Source organism: Saccoglossus kowalevskii, chromosome 6 (genome assembly GCF_978046115.1).
Source record: "Saccoglossus kowalevskii chromosome 6, keSacKowa6.1, whole genome shotgun sequence".
NCBI classification, from domain to species: Eukaryota; Metazoa; Hemichordata; class Enteropneusta; family Harrimaniidae; genus Saccoglossus; species Saccoglossus kowalevskii.
Window position 1 is genome coordinate 2779714 of NC_140646.1, and position 20398 is coordinate 2800111.

At 35.9% G+C, this 20398-nt stretch overlaps 1 protein-coding gene across 1 annotated transcript in view; it reads left to right on the forward strand.

Moving 5' to 3' along the window:
- Positions 1-20101, forward strand: part of LOC100370049 (RING finger and SPRY domain-containing protein 1-like) — a 34723-nt gene extending 14622 nt beyond the window's left edge. The window contains exons 7-13 of the mRNA XM_006812561.2: positions 2207-2322; positions 3224-3367; positions 3496-3607; positions 4075-4177; positions 4747-4899; positions 5115-5219; positions 17123-20101. Of these exons, the coding sequence (XP_006812624.1) occupies positions 2207-2322; positions 3224-3367; positions 3496-3607; positions 4075-4177; positions 4747-4899; positions 5115-5219; positions 17123-17207 (818 nt within the window). The 3' untranslated portion in view covers positions 17208-20101. The remainder of the gene's footprint in view (positions 1-2206; positions 2323-3223; positions 3368-3495; positions 3608-4074; positions 4178-4746; positions 4900-5114; positions 5220-17122) is intronic.
- Positions 20102-20398: the final 297 nt, after the last annotated feature.

The window sequence follows — 20398 nt, forward strand, 5'->3', positions numbered from 1 at the left end:
ATTGGATATGTACAAATCTTATCTATGAACTGTTTTGTGTTTCTAATAAACCAAATATTTAGTTTCCTGAATACACATTGTTTATTGCTACAATGTGTATTGAAGTTGAGCCTCCCCCTATTGTAGGAGAGATCTAACCATGGTTTGTATATCCATTCAATGTGTATTGAAGTTGAGCCTCTCCCCATTGTAGGAGAGATCTAACCATGGTTTGTATATCCATTCAATGTGTATTGAAGTTGAGCCTCCCCCCCCCCCATTGTAGGAGAGATCTAACCCTGGTTTGTATATCCATTCAATGTCTATTGAAGTTGAGTCCCCCCCCCATTGTAGGAGAGATCTAACCCTGGTTTGTATATCCATTCAATGTGTATTGAAGTTGAGTCCCTCCCCCCATTGTAGGAGAGATCTAACCATGGTTTGTATATCCATTCAATGTGTATTGAAGTTGAGCCCCCCTCCCATTGTAGGAGAGATCTAACCATGGTTTGTATATCCATTCAATGTGTATTGAAGTTGAGCCCCCCCCCCCTCCATTGTCGGAGAGATCTAACCATGGTTTGTATATCCATTCAATGTGTATTGAAGTTGAGCCTCCCCCCGTTGTAGGAGAGATCTAACCATGGTTTGTATATCCATTCAATGTGTATTGAAGTTGAGCCTCCCCCCCCCATTGTAGGAGAGATCTAACCATGGTTTGTATATCCATTCAATGCGTATTGAAGTTGAGCCCCCCCCCCCCCATTGTAGGGGAGATCTAACCAAGGTTTGTATATTCATTCAATGTGTATTGAAGTTGAGCCTCCCCCCATTGTAGGAGAGATCTAACCCTGGTTTGTATATCCATTCAATGTCTATTGAAGTTGAGTCTTCCCCCCCATTGTAGGAGAGATCTAACCCTGGTTTGTATATCCATTCAATGTGTATTGAAGTTGAGCCCCCCCCCCCCAATTGTAGGAGAGATCTAACCATGGTTTGTATATCCATTCAATGTGTATTGAAGTTGAGCCTCCCCCCATTGTAGGAGAGATCTAACCATGGTTTGTATATCCATTCAATGTGTATTAAAGTTGAGCCTCCCCCCATTGTAGGAGAAATCTAACCAAGGTTTGTATATTCATTCAATGTGTATTGAAGTTGAGCCTCCCCCCATTGTAGGAGAGATCTAACCCTGGTTTGTATATCCATTCAATGCGTATTGAAGTTGAGCCCCCCCCCCCCCCCATTGTAGGAGAGATCTAACCATGGTTTGTATATCCATTCAATGTGTATTAAAGTTGAGCCCCCCCCCCCAATTGTAGGAGAGATCTAACCATGGTTTGTATATCCATTCAATGTGTATTGAAGTTGAGCCTCCCCCCATTGTAGGAGAGATCTAACCATGGTTTGTATATCCATTCAATGTGTATTAAAGTTGAGCCTCCCCCCATTGTAGGAGAAATCTAACCATGGTTTGTATATCCATTCAATGTGTATTGAAGTTGAGGCCCCCCCCCCCACCACCACCATTGTAGGAGAGATCTAACCATGGTTTGTATATCCATTCAATGTGTATTAAAGTTGAGCCTCCCCCCATTGTAGGAGAGATCTAACCATGGTTTGTATATCCATTCAATGTGTATTGAAGTTGAGCCTCCCCCCATTGTAGGAGAGATCTAACCATGGTTTGTATATCCATTCAATGTGTATTGAAGTTGAGCCCCCCCCCCCCACATTGTAGGGGAGATCTAACCAAGGTTTGTATATTCATTCAATGTGTATTGAAGTTGAGCCTCCCCTCATTGTAGGAGAGATCTAACCCTGGTTTGTATATCCATTCAATGTCTATTGAAATCGAGTCTCCCTCCCCCATTGTAGGAGAGATCTAACCATGGTTTGTATATCCATTCAATGCGTATTGAAGTTGAGGCCCCCCCCCCCCATTGTAGGAGAGATCTAACCATGGTTTGTATATCCATTCAATGCGTATTGAAGTTGAGACCCCCCCCCCCATTGTAGGAGAGATCTAACCATGGTTTGTATATCCATTCAATGTGTATTAAAGTTGAGCCTCCCCCCATTGTAGGAGAGATCTAACCATGGTTTGTATATCCATTCAATGTTTTTGTCTTTTATGTGTTAAAATCCTGCATAGCTTCATGTTTCCTGTGTCACTGTTTGTGAGCTCACCCTGTAATCACAAACATGACTATCTTTTATTTTACAGTTATTTTGGAAAATAGACAGTTTACATATAAAACATTGAATCTTAGTGGTTGTAATGCTATGCTGAATAATAATGACGTGAGTGAGTATCTGAAGATTTCTCCCAATGGTCTTGAGGTGAGTTTGATGCAGTACACAACAGTTGATATTTGTGTGTGATTCTCTGTCATAAGGATACTTACAGCTATTCTTAGAATTATTGAGACAGTCAGTTAGCAAAATGGAACTATGCAAAACACAAGAAATGAAGAATAGTTAATGATACTAGATTTGAAAATCATCATGTTGATGAAATATTGAATCACACACAGCATGCCATCTGTCAAGCGAAGCTAGAAGTCTAGAAGCAGACAGTGTTTTGCAAAGTTTTGAGCCATTTCACTAACTGACTGTCTGAATAATTTTCTAAATGGCTGTAAATAATGTTCACTAATACAAAATAGGGACATGGTGGTAACCAGCGTTACCACCAGCGTAACCACCAGCGTTACCACCAGCGTTACCACCAGCGTTACCACCAGCGTTACCACCAGCGTAACTACCAGCGTTACCACCAGTGTAACCACCAGTGTAACCACCAGCGTTACCACCAGTGTAACCACCAGTGTAACCACCAGCGTTACCACCAGCGTTACCACCAGCGTTACCACCAGCGTTACCACCATGTCAGACGCATTATTGCAGATAGAGAAATTCAACAAGTGTTTTATTGAAGATATTGCACACTAGATCAGATCAACATATTTAATGACCATATATATAGTCATGGAACCTCATTAAAATGCATAACTGGAACATTGCACATTCAACCAGTGCTTTATTTAATATTCTCTGCCATGAAAATAATGGCTACTAGTGTACATAATCATAATAGAATTCCAGACTGCACACCACAAGTTCATTGACTTATTTACTTATTCTGAATTACAAACCAGATGTATAGTAATACAAAATAATCTGTATTGAGTTTCCATCGTTTAATGGATGTACTTTATTTTATCTAATGTGTATTTTCTAGGCACGCTGTGATGCTTCTTCATTTGAGAGTGTACGTTGTACGTTTTGTGTCAACTCTGGTGTTTGGTATTATGAAGTTACCATTATTACACCCGGTGTCATGCAAATAGGATGGGCCACCAAAGAGAGCAAGTTCCTTAATCATGTAAGTTTTAGAGATAGTGATTTTTCGCTTTATTTGCAACATTGTGTAAGGCCAGGTACCTTGGATATTGTCCCTAAAGCTTGACAGATAAAGCACTGACTGAAATGGATGTGGATTGTTGATTACAGGAGGGATATGGCATAGGAGACGACTCATTCTCATTTTCATATGACGGATGTAGACAGCTATATTGGTTCTGTGCTGAAAGTAGAAAACACTCCCACCCAATATGGAAAGCAGGTATGTTTTTACACAATGTTTGATTGATACAAAAACGAGGATAAAATAGCAATATACACTGATCTCTGTTTTGTTTGCAGCACAGTAGATAACTAGCAGATTCCATAGTTGTGTATCCTTGTTGGAAACAAAACTCCTCTCCAGAGGCATTAACTTTTGGGATTTCTTCATCATTGAGGGCTTCTTCTATTGAGTTGGAAATAGACATTTTGTTACCCTGCACTAGCACAGATGAACTGCTTATTACGCTATTTCATGGAGGAACTTATTGCACTGTTTTGTGAACTCTTCTCAAACTGATGAAATGTTTTGAAAACATTATAATAACTTACCTTCTCATTTACCAGCGTAAAATTGCACAACCTCCACGGTTACCACATCACAAAGTCTGAATGTTGTGTAGTTGCTATGCCGACATGTGTTATTTCTGTTTCATTAAATTTTAATTATAGTTATTTATATTTCAGGTGATGTTGTTGGATTCCTTTTGGACTTAGAAAAGAAGGAGATGATATTTTCATTGAATGGTCACTGCCTACCACCAGAAAACCAACTTTTTGTCTCAGCCAGGTAAGATAATAATATGGCACTGAGTAGTGAATGCTGCTGTGACTTTTATTTGCTATGAGAAGAAGATATAGTGAACAATCAAGTAATTCTGAACAACAACTAGACTGAACTAGATCAATTTTTAGATCACAGATCACATTTTTCTGCTAGTTTGTTTTTTTGTCAGTAACAAAGTTATAGTTCAGCATACAGCTGTATAATACATTACAAATACCTGTCTCTGGTAACATGCTCACAACCAAGGTAACAAAATTAATTCAGAATGTACATGTATATTGTTACTATAAAGTGCATATACTAAGTATCATAGTGTGACGTTTTGGGGACTACTTTATTGTGTCAGAATACATACTTTTGTAATGGTGTTATATGTCACTTGATCACCCAAGTGTATTGATATGTAAAAAGTAGTGCCGTTGGTGTAACTGAAAATGGTGGAATAAACAAGAAGTTAAACTTGAAAGCTCTCTGGCTTCTTTGATGTTTCGTCAATACATCACACATAGTAGTTTCAAAACCTGCAGTAAAATAGTACATTTACACAAATTTTGTTTTATCTTTCACTGCAGTTCTGAATTTTTCGCTGCTGCTAGTTTCATGTCCTTTCAACAGTGTGAATTTAACTTTGGTATGAAGCCATTCCGATATCCACCGTCAGTGCCATTTGATAGCTTTAATGACCACGCTGTTCTCAAAGATGATGAAAGAGTCATTCTTCCAAGGTATTTCCGACCATTACATGCATTTTTTAAGTACATTGAATTATTTTGAAAGCACACTATCTGACACAACTCAATGTACCAGAATTGCATAAGGTACACATAGAGAAATCACAATATCAAAATAATATTTTATTTTCTAGATGTGTTCTACTTTTTTTATCACATCTCTGATCCCTATATATAGAACACTCAATGGCTGTACTTTTTTTTTCCAGGCATCAGAAGCTGGCCCTACTTAGACATATTAGTGTCAGTGAGGGCGCTTGTAATCTCTGCTTTGATAAACTTGCAAATACAATACTAAAGCCCTGTGATCACAGGTATGTACTCATATCACATTACATTCATATTGTGAGTGAGCAATGATGTAGATATCATCCATTCTTCTCATGTTAGCGGGGCTGTCTAATCTTAGTACTCTGTTTCATAAAGACACTAACATCCCATATTGAAATGCTGTCAAGTCTAACAATGATAGAGAAAAGGGAGTTATGGTTGGTGAACTTTCACTTCCTTTTCAGACACTACTGATAAAAACTCATTACCTGAAATGTCTGGTTATATTGGATAATTATCAATGACTGTGATTATGAGGTTTTTACGAGGGCACCACAAAGTAAACAGTACAGCTGGAGTATTGACCTGATGCGCACTGTCTGAGTGCATACTTTGCGGTATGCTCGCATTAACCTTATTATTATACATCTTTTCCTCCCAAGGAAACATCATGAGAATGCCAAAATCCAAAAAGTTTCGAACAGATTTAGCAAACTTTTTATGTGGGGTCTGATCAAAGCCTGGGGGCTATCATGTTTGTTTTTTGACTCCCGTGTGCGAAGCACAAAAGGGAGTCTTTGCAGTTACCCTGTCTGTATGTCTGTATGTCTGTATGTCTGTCTGTATGTATGTATGTATGTATGTATGTATGTATGTATGTATGTATGTATGTATGTATGTATGTATGTATGTATGTATGTATGTATGTATTTGCATACGAACGTGTCTCCACACAGCTCCAGGAAAACCTCTGAATTTCACTGTCAAATAGCTAAGTAGCTCATTTTTGTTACAACCAGAGTTTTTGTAAATACTTTGTGCCTCTGGTTGATACGTTTTAAGCTTGTTTTAGGCATAAATCTGCCAATTTTTGGGTGTTTTTAGTTTTTGTGTTGCTGGGGTTGTGCTAGTGTGCGTGCCAAGATGGCCGCCCCCATAGCACGGTCACGTGTTTCATTGTTCATGGGCATGACACGTAAACATGCCATCAAGTGCGAGTCACTTGATGGTGTTTCTATTGAGATGTATGCGCAAGCTGTTGCAGATATTGTTGGAGCTAAAAATGTGGTTGCTGCATCTTCTATCAACCGCAGCGTTATTATTTTCCTTGGTTCTGTTTCATGTGTTGAACAGGTTTGTTCACAAGGTATTATTGGAATTGGTGACAGTTTTCTCTATGTAGAGCCACTGGTGAAACCGGCGACGAAAGTCACATTGTCAGGTGTACAACCCAAATGACGTGTTAGAGCGTGAACTCTCGAACTATGGTCGAGTAGTTTCCTCTATTCGATACAATCCACTCGGATGTAAAAATCCTGTCTTGAAACATGTACAGTCGTTCCGTCGACAAGTATACATGTTGTGTGATGAAAACTCTATCCAGGGTTCGATTCTTTTAACCCATGAACAACGTAAAACTAGAATATACCTGTCGACGGATGAGATCACCTGTTATAGATGCTCTAAAAAGGGACACACTCAAAAAAATTGCCCAGATAAAATTGCTGTCAATGGGATCAACACTACATCTACTGAAAATGAATTACCTGACAACCCTGACAGTGATAATGGTAAAACAACTAATAATAGAAATATACGACAAACTGATTCTCTACCAATTGATTATGAAAATACCCAAGAGAGAATTTGTGAAAACAGTGAAATTACCACGAATAGTAACGATAAATACGATGAGACAAATACTTCAACTAAAACAAATAAATCTACTGACAGCGCACTGACGAATGAAAATACAAACGAGAACATGATTATTAATCAACCCGAGGATGACCCACTTGTTACTGAACCTAGCGCTATTGTTATGACAGGTGCTGACCTGGTCTTTGTAATGATAATGACCTAAACAACTCAGAACCAACTATGAATATATTAGAAAGTAATGGTGAGGAGGTTTTAACCCTTCCTTCAATTTCCACTCCCTCGGGATCTTCATGCACCCACGGCTGCACCTCCTGATTACCCCTCGCAAATAGATGTTTTGGCAAGTGCTACCATCCCACCGCTCTTCCTTTTGTGGATGCAGACGAAATTGAATCTGTTGCATCGGACATGTCTGACATGTCACAGTTTACTACAGACGAATTAATGTCAACATCAAGCGAGTCTGGAACTACATTCCTTTCTAATGAGTCGATAAAAAAATTTCTTAATGACTCCTACAATTTGAAACATTTGTTACAACATGCCCGTCAATTCTGTCCAGATCTACGCCTGCTTGTTAAATCACTCTCACACTACCGTAAAAACACTGAACTAGTTCACAAGGAGAAAGTTCGCATTCAGCGATTGGCATGTAGACTTGCCAAAAATATTGGTTTAGGCAGAATGGAGGTTCTGACAAGTAAAAAACGAAGTGATGTGGCACTTGACAAAAAACGCGGCATTTCTACTACTACCTCTAGTAGTAGTAGCAGTAGAACGACGACTCAGTAACCTCGCTTGTTATACGTCATCAGTATTTAATCATGGCTAGCCTCTCAGGGATAACATAGAATATCCACGATTGCAGGGATTCACTCAAGCGTTATCAACTCTTTGAATTTATGAAAATAAATCATTCATCCGATTTTTATTTCCTTCAAGAGACCCACACAACTTCTGCCGATGAGCCTATATGGCTAGTTGTGTGGCGTGGACAAATCTTTTTCTCTCACGCTAATACTCACTCAGCTGGCACCGCCATTTTGTTCAATCTCAAACAGTTCCATGTAATAAGTCATAACAGTGTTGTTCCTGGGCGTTTGCTACATGTTCATGTTGACTTTGGTAGTAAACAAGTTCACTTAATCAATGTATACACCCCCACGAATGTAAGAGAACGTCTAGATTTCTTTGAAACTTTAAAGTCCTTTCTAAATGGGTTAAATAACGACCCAGTTATCCTCGGAGGTGATATGAATTGTACTTTAAATCATTTACTTGACAGGGCAGATAGCCCTGAGCCACATCCTCCTTCTTCAAGGTTTCTATCAACCATATTGTCACGATTTAAACTTGTTGATGCATGGCGTCATTTAAATATTGATTCTCGACAATATACGTGGATAAGAAACGATATTTCTTCACGTATCGATACTTTTTTATTAGCTCCGCTGTCGACTTTGTCGAGCGGAGCTTATCATATGAGTGATTGGCCGTCGTCGTCCGTGTCAATGTTTTACTTTTTCGACTTCTTCTTGAAAAACTACAAGCCTGAATGCTTTGATACTTGGTGTATATGTACCTTGGGTATACCTCTCTCAGATTTGTTCATTTCATGATCATATCTTCAATTCTCTAATTTTTGTGAATATTTTTGTCATTTTTGGTAAAAAGTGATATTTTCGACTTCTTGTTAAAAACCTCAAGTCCAATTGCTTTGATATTACATATATAGGTACTACATGTAGACTTCTCTCAGATTTGTTCATTTTGTAATAATATCTTTAATTCTCTAATTTTGGTGAATATTATTGTCATTTTTTGGTAAAAAGTGATATTTTCGACTTCTTGTTAAAAACCCCAAGTCCAATTGCATTGATATTACATATATAGGAACTACATGTGGACCTCTCTCAGATTTGTTCATTTTGTAATGATATCTTCAATTCTCTAATTTTGGTGAATATTTTTGTCATTTTTAGCTCCGCTGTCGACTTTGTCGAGCGGAGCTTATCATATGAGTGATTGTCTGTCGTCCGGTGTCCGTCGTCCGTGTCAATGTTTTACTTTTTCGACTTCTTCTTGAAAACTACAAGCCTGAATGCTTTGATACTTGGTGTATATGTACCTTGGGTAGACCTTTCTCAGATTTGTTCATTTCATGATCATATCTTCAATTCTCTTATTTTGGTGAATATTTTTGTCATTTTTGGTAAAAAGTGATATTTTCGACTTCTTATTAAAAACCACAAGTCCAATTGCTTTGATATTACATATATAGGTACTACATGTGGACCTCTCTCAGATTTGTTCATTTCATGATGATATCTTTAATTCTCTAATTTTGATGAATATTTTTGTAATTTTTGGTAAAAAGTGATATTTTCGACTTCTTGTTGAAAACCGCAAGTCCAATTGCTTTGATATATTATACATATAGGTACTACATGTGGACCTCTCTCAGATTTGTTCATTTTCTAATGATATCTTCTGTTCTTTAATTGCCATGTGCATTGCTAACAGCGGAGCTATCTCAGCCGACAGGCTGCTTGTTTCAAAATCTTTGCGCTCTCTCATTACAAAATGCTCAATACAACCACATTTTAATTTTTCAGATCACCGTCTTGTAAAATTTCACCTCTCACTTAAAACAGTTAATCATTGTAATCCTATATGGAAATTTAATCTAAGCTTACTTCAGGACGATGAATACTGTCTTATACTCAATGATTTCTGGTTACTTTGGCGTGAACAAATGTCCCGCTTCAGCAGTATACAGATGTGGCGGGATATAGGCAAACTTAGAATAAAAGAACTTACAAAACAATACACTACTAAACTCAGTAATAACTACAAACAATTAAAATACAAACTTCAAATAGAAATCGCTACATTGGAACTCAATAATGCGAATAATGGTGCTATGAATTAAATAAAACAAAATCTAAAGGCGTGGCAATACGTTCACGACACCAAATTTTGAATGAGAATGATGCGCCCACTGCTTTTTTCTTTGACCTAGAGAAATACAGAGGAGGCAAGACATTTTTTTCTCAACTTCAAAAACCAGATGGACGTATACTGAAATTGCGAAATGCGTTACTTGGTCAGAGACTTTTATTCAAATCTCTTTTCTCCCGATCCCACTTCACCAGAATGCCAAGATGAAATATTAGCAGATTTGCCACAACTCGACAATGTTCTTAAAGAAAGATGTGATGATGAGTTAACGTTTGATGAACTTTCTACAGCAGTCAAACAATTGTCAAGCGCCAAGACACCAGGTATTGACGGGTTGCCGTGTGAATTCTTTAAACATTTTTGGTCTTTTCTGGGACATGATCTACATAAGGTATTTCTTGCATCAATTGAGGATGGTCAATTGCCTACATCTTGTCGACGTGCAGTTATTACACTTCTCCCAAAAAATGGTGATAACAGTTTACTCAAAAATTGGAGGCCAGTGAGTTTATTGTGTACGGACTATAAGATTTTAACCAAGGCAATGTCTGCTTGATTGAAAACAATACTCTCTGATGTCATCCACCACGATCAAACGTACTGTGTTCCAGGGCGACAGATTTATGACAATATACATCTTGTACGTGACGTCATTGATTACTCCAACATAAATAATTTGCCACTAGGTATCGTCGCCCTGGATCAGGAGAAAGCATTTGATCGTGTAAATCATGCCTACCTTTTTAAAACGCTCCAAGCATTTGGGTATGGTGAGAACTTATTAAATATATTAAATTAATCTATTCTGACATGGAAAGCCTCAGACGTGTTAATGGTTCGCTTACCAGTCCTGTCTCTTTTCAGCGTGGTATACGCCAGGGATGCTCTTTGTCCGGGCAACTATACACACTGGCTATTGAGCCCCTACTCCAAAAAATTAGAACAAAAAGTCAAATACGTGGTGTTAATACACGCAACTCTGATGGGAATCATGTGACTCAGTCTGCATACGCAGATGATGTAAGTTTTTTTATAACTGAGAACAGCGATTTTACCAAACTAGAGGAGTGGCTACATATTTACGAGTCTGCCAGTAATTCAAGAGTTAACTTTGCCAAATCCCAGGGACTTTGGGCTGGTCGATGGAAACACAGAACCGACAACCCATTAAATATTACTTGGAACAATGAAGGACTCAAAGTACTTGGAACCTTTCTTGGTAATAACACTTCATTTGTTAATAAAAATTGGGATAATGTCTTTAACAAACTCGAGGACAAGCTCGATTGGTGGACAAAATATGCTCCAGCATTGTCTTATAGAGGGCGCACTTTAATAATCAATCAACTGGTGGCGTCTAAGCTGCTTTATTGTCTTGTCACATTAAGTCCTCCAAAACATGTCATTGATGAACTTCAAAAACTTTTTCTCAATTTCTTTTGGCAAGGACGGCATTGGATCTCTGCAGAAAAAGTCTATTTAGCACCTGCCAATGGTGGACATGGCCTGATAAATCTTAACACCCGTATTCACTCCTTCCGCATTCAATATATTCAACGTTACCTGTATGCTAACAGTAATCATTCTCGCTTCATATTTACTAGTTATTTTCTTCGAGAATACAACCATCTTAACTATGACAAACAATTGTTTATTGTTGATTACCCAAAATTCAATGCGAACTTACCTGTGTTCTACTGTGGCCTTCTAGATATATGGTCTTCCCTCACAGCACTAAGGAAACACGGTCCAACCAACAACCATTCAAGACATTTACCAAGAACCTCTATTTTTCAATCCGTTAATTCTGCATCCAGTTACGAATATGTCATTCAATATCGTACAATTCCGTGACGCTGGCATTACAAAGGTCGGTGACCTGCTGAACAATAACACCTGGCTTAGTGTCGATGCCATTCACGATATTGTCTCAATTTACTCCAAAAGACTAGTCACTTCGATGTTTGATAATCTACATCGGGCCATACCAAACAAATGGAAAGAAATACTTGAAAGCCACAACATCAATGAAGATACTGATTCACATGACATTAACTATTCTCTAGAATTAATCTACAGGGACGATGACAATGATTTGCTCCTCAATTGCCCTCTCTACATCTTTGAAAGGGGTGCAATATATCAATTTCTATTACTTAATCGATTTTTCACCCAAACCAACCTTTTAGATGGTACAGTGTGGCATGATCTCCTCTCTCTGAGTCCACAGGGAAAATCCAACTTTTTAGAGTGTTATGTTCGTCACTTACAAAGAAAGACGGAGACTTGTCATGGCGAATTCAATATGGTGCCTATCCCACTGGAGGCTTTCTGCTCAAAACTGGTTTCCAAGATTCAGACCTTTGCCCCTTTTGTAGAGAAAAGGATGACTTGGTCCATATATTTATTGATTGTCAACGACTCGTACCTGTTTTTGACTCCCATGTGCGAAGCACAAAATGGGAGTCTTTGCAGTTAGTGTGTCTGTATGTGTGTATGTGTGTATGTGTGTGTGTATGTGTGTATGTGTGTCCAACTGTTCCACTGTATCTCAAGAACCATACATCGGTTTTTGATGAAACTTGGTGCATAGATGCTCTGGGCCAATGCGCAGATTTGATTAGGTTTTGGTAAAAATCCATGCTCGTTAATTACCTAATTTGCATGATAATTAGCTAATTTTTAGCTGTTCTATGACTGTTCCACTGATATCTAAAGAACCACTCATTGGATTTTGATGAAACTTGGTACATAGATGCTCTGAACATATGCGCAGATTTGATTAATTTTTGGTAAAAATCCGTGCATATTAATTACCTAATTTGCATGATAATTAGCTATTTTTTAGTGGTTCCATGACTGTTCCACTGATATCTAAACAACCACTCATTGGATTTTGATGAAACTTGGTACATAGATGCTCTGAACTAATGCTAGGTTTTGATTAGTTTTTGGTAATAATCCGTGGATACTAATTACCTAATTTGCATAATGATTAGTCAATTTTCGTTTTTTCCACTGATATCTCAAGTACTAATCATCACATTTCAATGAAACTTGGTACATAGATGTCATACGACACTGCACAGACCTGATAGTTTTTATGGTAATATCAGTACATATTAATTACCTAATTTGCATAATTAATTAATTTTCAGCATTTGATATAAGTAGTTAGCATTACATTTCAATGAAACTTGGTACTTACATACTCAAGGACTATGCAGAGATTGATTGTTTTCGATAAATATTTGTGCATATTAATCACCTAATTTGCATAATTAGTTAATTTTCAGCTTTTCCACGGGTATCTCAAGTACTAATCATCGCATTTCAATGAAACTTGGTACATAGATCCTTTAGGACTATGCAGAGACCTGATTAGTTTTAGGGTAAATAATTGTGCATATTAATTACCTAATTTGCATAATTAATTTTCAGCTTTTCTACTGATATCTAAAGTACTAATCATCACATTTCAATGAATCTAGAATTATGCAGACCCAATTAGTTTTCGGTAAATATTTGTGCATATTAATCACCTAATTTGCATAATTAACCAACTTTCACACTGATATCTCAGGTACTATACATCACATATCAATGAATGTACATGGATGCTGTAGGACAATAGACAGACCTGAATAATTGTGGGTTAAAATCTGTACATATTAATTACCTAATTTGCATAATTAACCAATTTTAAGCTTTCACACTGATATCTAAAGTACCGTAAAAACTCCAAAATTTCGACCGGTTTTAAATAATTGGTGTTAGAAATGTGACGTGTTTTTAGAGTCAAAATTAAGGTGCATTTTCGGACGGTCGAATTTTTCAGAATAGAAATCAGCAAATGAAAAAATGGGGATGATAGACAGTGTGCTTCATTAGTTTTTAAAAAATGCAATGTCCGTCAATTGACGTAAACTTCCTCATGTTTCACGGTAAAAGCAAAGGTCGTGGCCGAGTTGTAACTCAAAATCTAAACAAAGTCATCAATCAGTGAGTATTATGACAAGCAAAACAAAACATCAAGAAGCGAAGAAGAGGTCAGCACAAAACTAATAGGTCAAAAGACAAAGCTGTCTCGCACTACCTAGGAAAACTTGCGAATGTTCGAAGTACAGGTACCCATTGGACAAAAGATACATGGAAGTTTAGCAAACTATCTCCCCGACCCAGTGCAATGTATCCGGTTAGAATCAAAGCTCACGTGTCCCTTATTTGAGGGACCAAATTCTGCCGTAAATTCGCCCTTGGATTAAAAAATAAAATGGGATTTAAGAAAATAAAATGGGACTTTTAAGGTGTATTTTGGCGTCATTTTTCGGACATTTCAATCAATCCTGCCGGCTAAAATAGAGTAAGTTTTACCGTAGTCATTGACGTCTGTCTATTCAAGAGTACACGTGTATGATTTTTATCGTGACTAGCGTGAGCGGGTAAGCTTCCTTTCGAGAATGAGCTGTTATCACTGTGAACAATGTTAAATTATTCGTCAGATGACCAGTTTATATTTTAAAAACAACTAATTTTTTTATTTAAAAAAAATCATGCCGTTTTCGCATCAAAATCCAAGCCAAAATATCGTACTACAACATCAATCTCTTCCGCATTGCGTTCAATAACATTAACATATTTAAATAAGCTATGGTAATTTGAACACGTTGGCATCATCCAGCTTTTTGATTGGTTAATTAGCGATTTGACCTATTTGACCTAAGAGAACATGGCGGATATCCTACAGCATCAAACGTTTATACGAGACCGGAATCATTCGCTTACGATGAAACTAAGTTGACTTTTATTTGTATTTCATAACCATTCAACAAATTTATTTTGTGTACATTATTATAATCACTACTGAGTACAGTAATAATCAAAAATTCAGAAACGCAGCATGCCGAGATTTTTGTGTTCGTTTTTATTTGAAACTTCGTTTATTTAGAATATATTTTCGTTACCAATAAAATAAAAATCTCTCAGTCAATCAGAAACCCGGATTCATGCCTTCGGGGAAGGTCCCGTTTGAACGCTCACATCGGGGTTTTTTTCGTTTGGGGGAAAACTAAAACTGGTCGCAATTTTCGAATAAGAATGAGTCGGCAATTTTTAGTGGAGTCGAAAAATTTGGAGGTAAATAAAATACCGAAACCCGGCAAATAAATAGGCGGTCGAATTTTTAGGGGGCGGGGGGTTGAAATTTTGGAGTTTTCACGGTACTAATTATTCCATTTCAATGAAACTTAGTACAAAGATGCTCTAGGACAATGTACAAACCTAATTAGTTTGGGGTAAAAATCTGTTCATATTAATTCCCTAATAAGCATAATAATTCATAATTTTTTGGTTCTAATCACATTTCAATTAAACTTGGAGACATAGATTTGCTGTTACATTGCGCAGACCTCATTAGTTTTACACTCAAATCTGGTCATATTAATTTTCTGATTTGCATAATTAGTTTTCAGCTAAGTAATTTCGAATTATATTTAATGTGTCTCCAATACTCTCAGCACATGGGAGTTCTTTCTAAGCTTTCTTTGATTATTCTTCTTAATACATTAATTTCTCAATTGCTGGATGTGCGATTACTTCCGTTGTCACATTATATTCTGGGCTCACCTAGGAAGTCAAAAAAAAGTGTCGCCACAACAACCTGATTAATTTTGAGATAAATAATTGTGCATAATTTATTACCTGATTTGCATAATTAGTTAATTTTTTGCTGGCTGTTGCACTGTCTAAAAAACCACTCACTGGATTTTAATGAAACTTTTAAAGAGTACCCATCACATTTCAATGAACCTAGGACTATACACCATATTAGTTTTTTGTAAATATTTATGCTTCTTAATTAACATAATTAATTAATACTCATATCTCAAGTATTGATCATCACATTTGAATAAAACTAGGTACATAAATGCTCTAAGACAATAGACAGCCTGATTAATTTTGGGTTAAAATCTGTTCATATTAATTCTCTAATTAGCATAATAATTAATAATTTGTTGGTTCTAATCACATTTCAATGAAACTTGGTACATTGTGCAGACCTTATTAGTTTTACACTTGAATCTGTTCATATTTGTTTTCTTATTTGCATAATTAGTTTTCTGTGTTTCCATCAATATCTCAAGTTCAAGTAATTTTGAATTAATTTTTAATGTGTCTTCAATACTCTCAGCACACGGGAGTTCTTTCTAAGCTTTCTTTGATATTATTAGAGAATGCTTATGCGTGTAATCATTCTATATTTCGTAATATGGTAGGATGAAAATACCCTGTAAAATACCGAGATGTTTATCTTTGTTGTGAAATGTTTTCGATCGTAAGCAAACTCTTGATGCAAAGCAATTTCCGCCATTATGTTTAAACAGTACTATTTGACCCGAAACAACGTCCTTTTGACACGTCACGTCTTTAATTAATCAATAAAAATGCTGTGTTGTACTGATGAAATTTTCTGATATTGATAAAGTAATAATGCAATGCGAAAGTGGATTACCGCAATGTTAAAATGCGATCTGTAGCACTGATTACGACGAAAAAACAGTGATTTTTTCCCTAAAAAATGGTGATTTGTGGAGGAAGTATTTAAACACCGTTCATGGTCGCCAACAGGTCTCCTCAAGGAATAGTTTACTCATTCACACCAAATTCACAATAGTCTTAATGGATACGATTCAGTAAAACGATGACCAATGACCAGGTTTCACGACTTGACGATCGCATTTTTGATGTTTTGAAAGCTTCTATTAAAAAAAAATATGGATTACTTCAATATTGCAACATAGGGCTTCATCCTGATTAAATAACATAATGGAAAGTGAGCGAACCATGTTGCACTCAGAAATTTCTCATAAAAGCTTGAACCAAACTACCATATCAATCACAATTATTATGCAATAAAATACACTTTTACATGCATATTTTAATAAATGTCATCAACGCCCGGTAAAAACACTCTGGGCTTATAATCTTAGATGCCCTCAACTCGTTAAATGTCTAAAAATAGAGGGGTGGGCATATAATTGGGAAGGGACTTATGATTGTGGAAGTAGGGTACATTTATTGGTCCAAGCAGTTATCACCTATTTTCCACTTTTACTACCAAGGAAAGGGGAAGTGGATTAGAGATGCTGACTTTGTTTCATGCCAATATAGTTCTACTGGAATGTCATTCTTAAGCAAAATCACAAAGCATCCAGTAGATTTGTTTGTTGATTTCCAAAATGAATAATTAATCAAAACTGAGATCAGTGTCAGATGTAGCTTTACAATGAATCAATAAAATACATGTTTATTTGTTTGTTTGTAGGGGACTATGCATGGAGTGCGCGATACAGGTTGAGATATGTCCATTATGCAGGACTTTCATCACTTTACGATTACAAGAAACATAACAGTAGTTCTATACTTACAGAAGACATAATGAAGACAATTTAGTGTTGTCCGTCAGTGAAATTTACATTGTTTTTATACTCAGTTTGTTTTCTGATGTCATCTTTACTGCTGCTGCAGACCTGAATACTCCAGTATTGTATGGAATAGAAATGTTGTGACCCACAATATGTCAAGTACTAGAAAAGGAATGTGTTATTTTAAAACACAACGTGGCTTTCTATATGTAAAGGCATAACATCTGAATACGATCCCTGGTCTACTACTGTACTGATCTAATCTGGTATATATTAGTTCAGACGGTATAACTTGTTGAGCCAAAACCAAAATGATTATATCAGTTAGCTGTGGATTGTTGTGATAACATTTTGACTTTAAGGTTTAGTCAATATATACCTGCATCATGAGGCGTCAGACATCTGGCATTGAGGGTATGATAGAAATAGTGCTTGCTTTGTCGCTTAGTTGCATTTACTCCTGAGCAGATATAGTAGGGTTAATTTTATTAACCAGTTATATGCTGATTTGTTACCGTCACCTGCTCTTACTGATTCATATTATTAAATAATAATCAAGATCTATTTTTTCATTGAAAACAGTCAAATACATATTAAACACCTCATCAACAGTGAATGCATTCCAGTGTTGCCAAGGCATGATCAAATATAATTGGCACCTGATTGGTGGATCAATACCACATGATATGTAAATATTTTCAAAATCAATTGGGGGTATTCTGTTGTTTATTTTCCATTATATGTTTATTATAAAACCAGATACGTTTATAAATTGATGTATATTTTGGTATTTTAAGTTTGGTCTCACACTATATATTCTCTGCCCTGCAATGTGATAAGTTGTGTTTAATCTATGGAATGCGTTTGTGTGGACAATATTTATCTGATATGAGGTATTGGTAGTATGCTGTGCTCATCAGTTTGTCACAAGCAGCATTTAACATTATTGAGCCAGTTGACATTTACCATGTGATTTTTAAAATAAGTTATAATAGTGAATGATCTTATTTTTGAAGAACTTCAGTTGAAGGGTGATTAATACAGTTCCATTTTTGCTTTTTGCCATAATTTGCCATTTCTGGTTTAATCGTGATTTTTAATAAAAAAATTTTTTATTCTGTTAAAAGAACTAGGATATTTCTGGGATGAACACACAGGAGCTCACATAAGAATCTGTTCTATAGCCCATTTATTAGGACATGACTACCAAAACTTTTATATGTTTACAATTAGGTCATATTATCTAGAGATTTAAAAACAGAACAGTAGAATTTCTTGTAATAAAATGGTTTGTGCTTTACTTTTTACCTGTGGAGTTCCCTGCATATGAAATGTTTTCACATAACGATTTCTAAGAAATTTCATGAAACTGTATTAGTCAACTTTAACCATTTATTAGTCATGTGGTGAGGACATTTTATATGGTACTATATGGCGGTGAGGAAACCTGTGTTTGCCGGCGGGTATAGCACCATGATGTTGGAAACGTGGGTGTCTATGGTACCATATGGAGCAAATCATGTAGTAGTAAGGGTATTACGATTATTGGTTTGGTGCCATATAGTGGCTAATCATGTTGAAAAGTGTTTATGATTGTCATGATTTATTTTAAAAAGATTGTATTCATATTTCAGTGCTAAATACTGATGATAGGTCTTTAAGTATGACGTCCATGTTCATATGACATTTTTGGTCAAAATTTACTTTTTGTAATTATCTGAATCTTCATTGGTTATGCAATTTAGCATTTTCTGATAAAAATTATAAATAATACAAGTCACCATTGCCTTAACCGATTTTTCTGAAATTTCCACACCTGCAACATGTACTAATATTAATGTGTCTCAGACTGGATAACATTTTTGAAATGAAAGAAATCCAGCTTTTAGTGACAAAAACTAGTAATTTACTCAAAAATACTTTTAATGTTTATTAGTGAAAATGAATATAATAAAAGTATTTTTTCTGAAGCTGATAAAATGTTGATTTTGATACACAGTACCCACTTCATCATCTTTCAGGAACATTTTGGAACAAACCAAACAAACACATATATTCGAAAATAAATATAATTTTCAGCAACTATAAATATAGTGCTAACATAAAATATATAACATGTAGGTAGTAAAATGTGATTTTCAATGAGAAACATGGTTTGAATATAAGTGTCAACGAACATGGGTCTCATTCTTAAATGACAAGACTTGTTTTTAAAAGTGTATTGTTCAATGTATTGTAGTAATTGAAAATGCAACATTTCTGGTATGTATGAATCACAATTGTTTCTAATGAAAATGGGATTTAACAGTGTGTACACCCAACTTGTATGACTTTAAGAAGGATTTTCTTTATTTTCTCTATATGATCAGTAAGGAACTATTTAGTTATGACTTTGTAATAGTTTGAGGTATGTATGAGAGTTCAGTACAAAGTGATATGTTTTAGTGGTGCCTCGTAGTTCTTGTTTTCAGACTTGACGTCACTAATCAAGTTTGTGTTTTATACCCGAGTTTTCAGTTATTTCATACAAACTCAGATTGCAGCATTTACATTTATTAGAATTTGTCTTCTCTCTGATTAAACCATATGTATATAAGCAAGCCTCAAAATTACTGAATAAAATAATTAACCAATCTTGCTTCAAAAAACACTTTTTATCAAAGCTTTCTAAATATGTATATGTTTTATAGATGTAATATTCTTACTTTGACTGAAATTAAAAAGAGCACAATGTTTTATTTGCTATTTATTGGAATCTAGGGTTTCCATAGTAATATGTTGCTATGTCAAATGCCTTATGAAATGTCTGATGATGTATGAGAAGTATATGCGATATCTTAAATACCTTGTTTTCATGTGTAATATATTAGATAACAGTATGTTGTTATTTTCAACTCAATCACACAAGCCACATTTACCCAAAATACGCTTGAATACAAAAACATGGAAAGAATATGCATTGACAGATCAGTCTAAAGCATAACTGTATTGAGAGAAATTGTTTACGTAAAATATGTTTTCAATGTCCACATTACCGCTACAATGAATGCTGAGCATCAATGGTTAATTTCTTATGAGCCATTATTGACAATGCTCATGACATTTCCTATGACGCAACCCCCAGATGATATTGACAATGCTTGTGACATTTCCTATGACACAACCCAGATATTGAC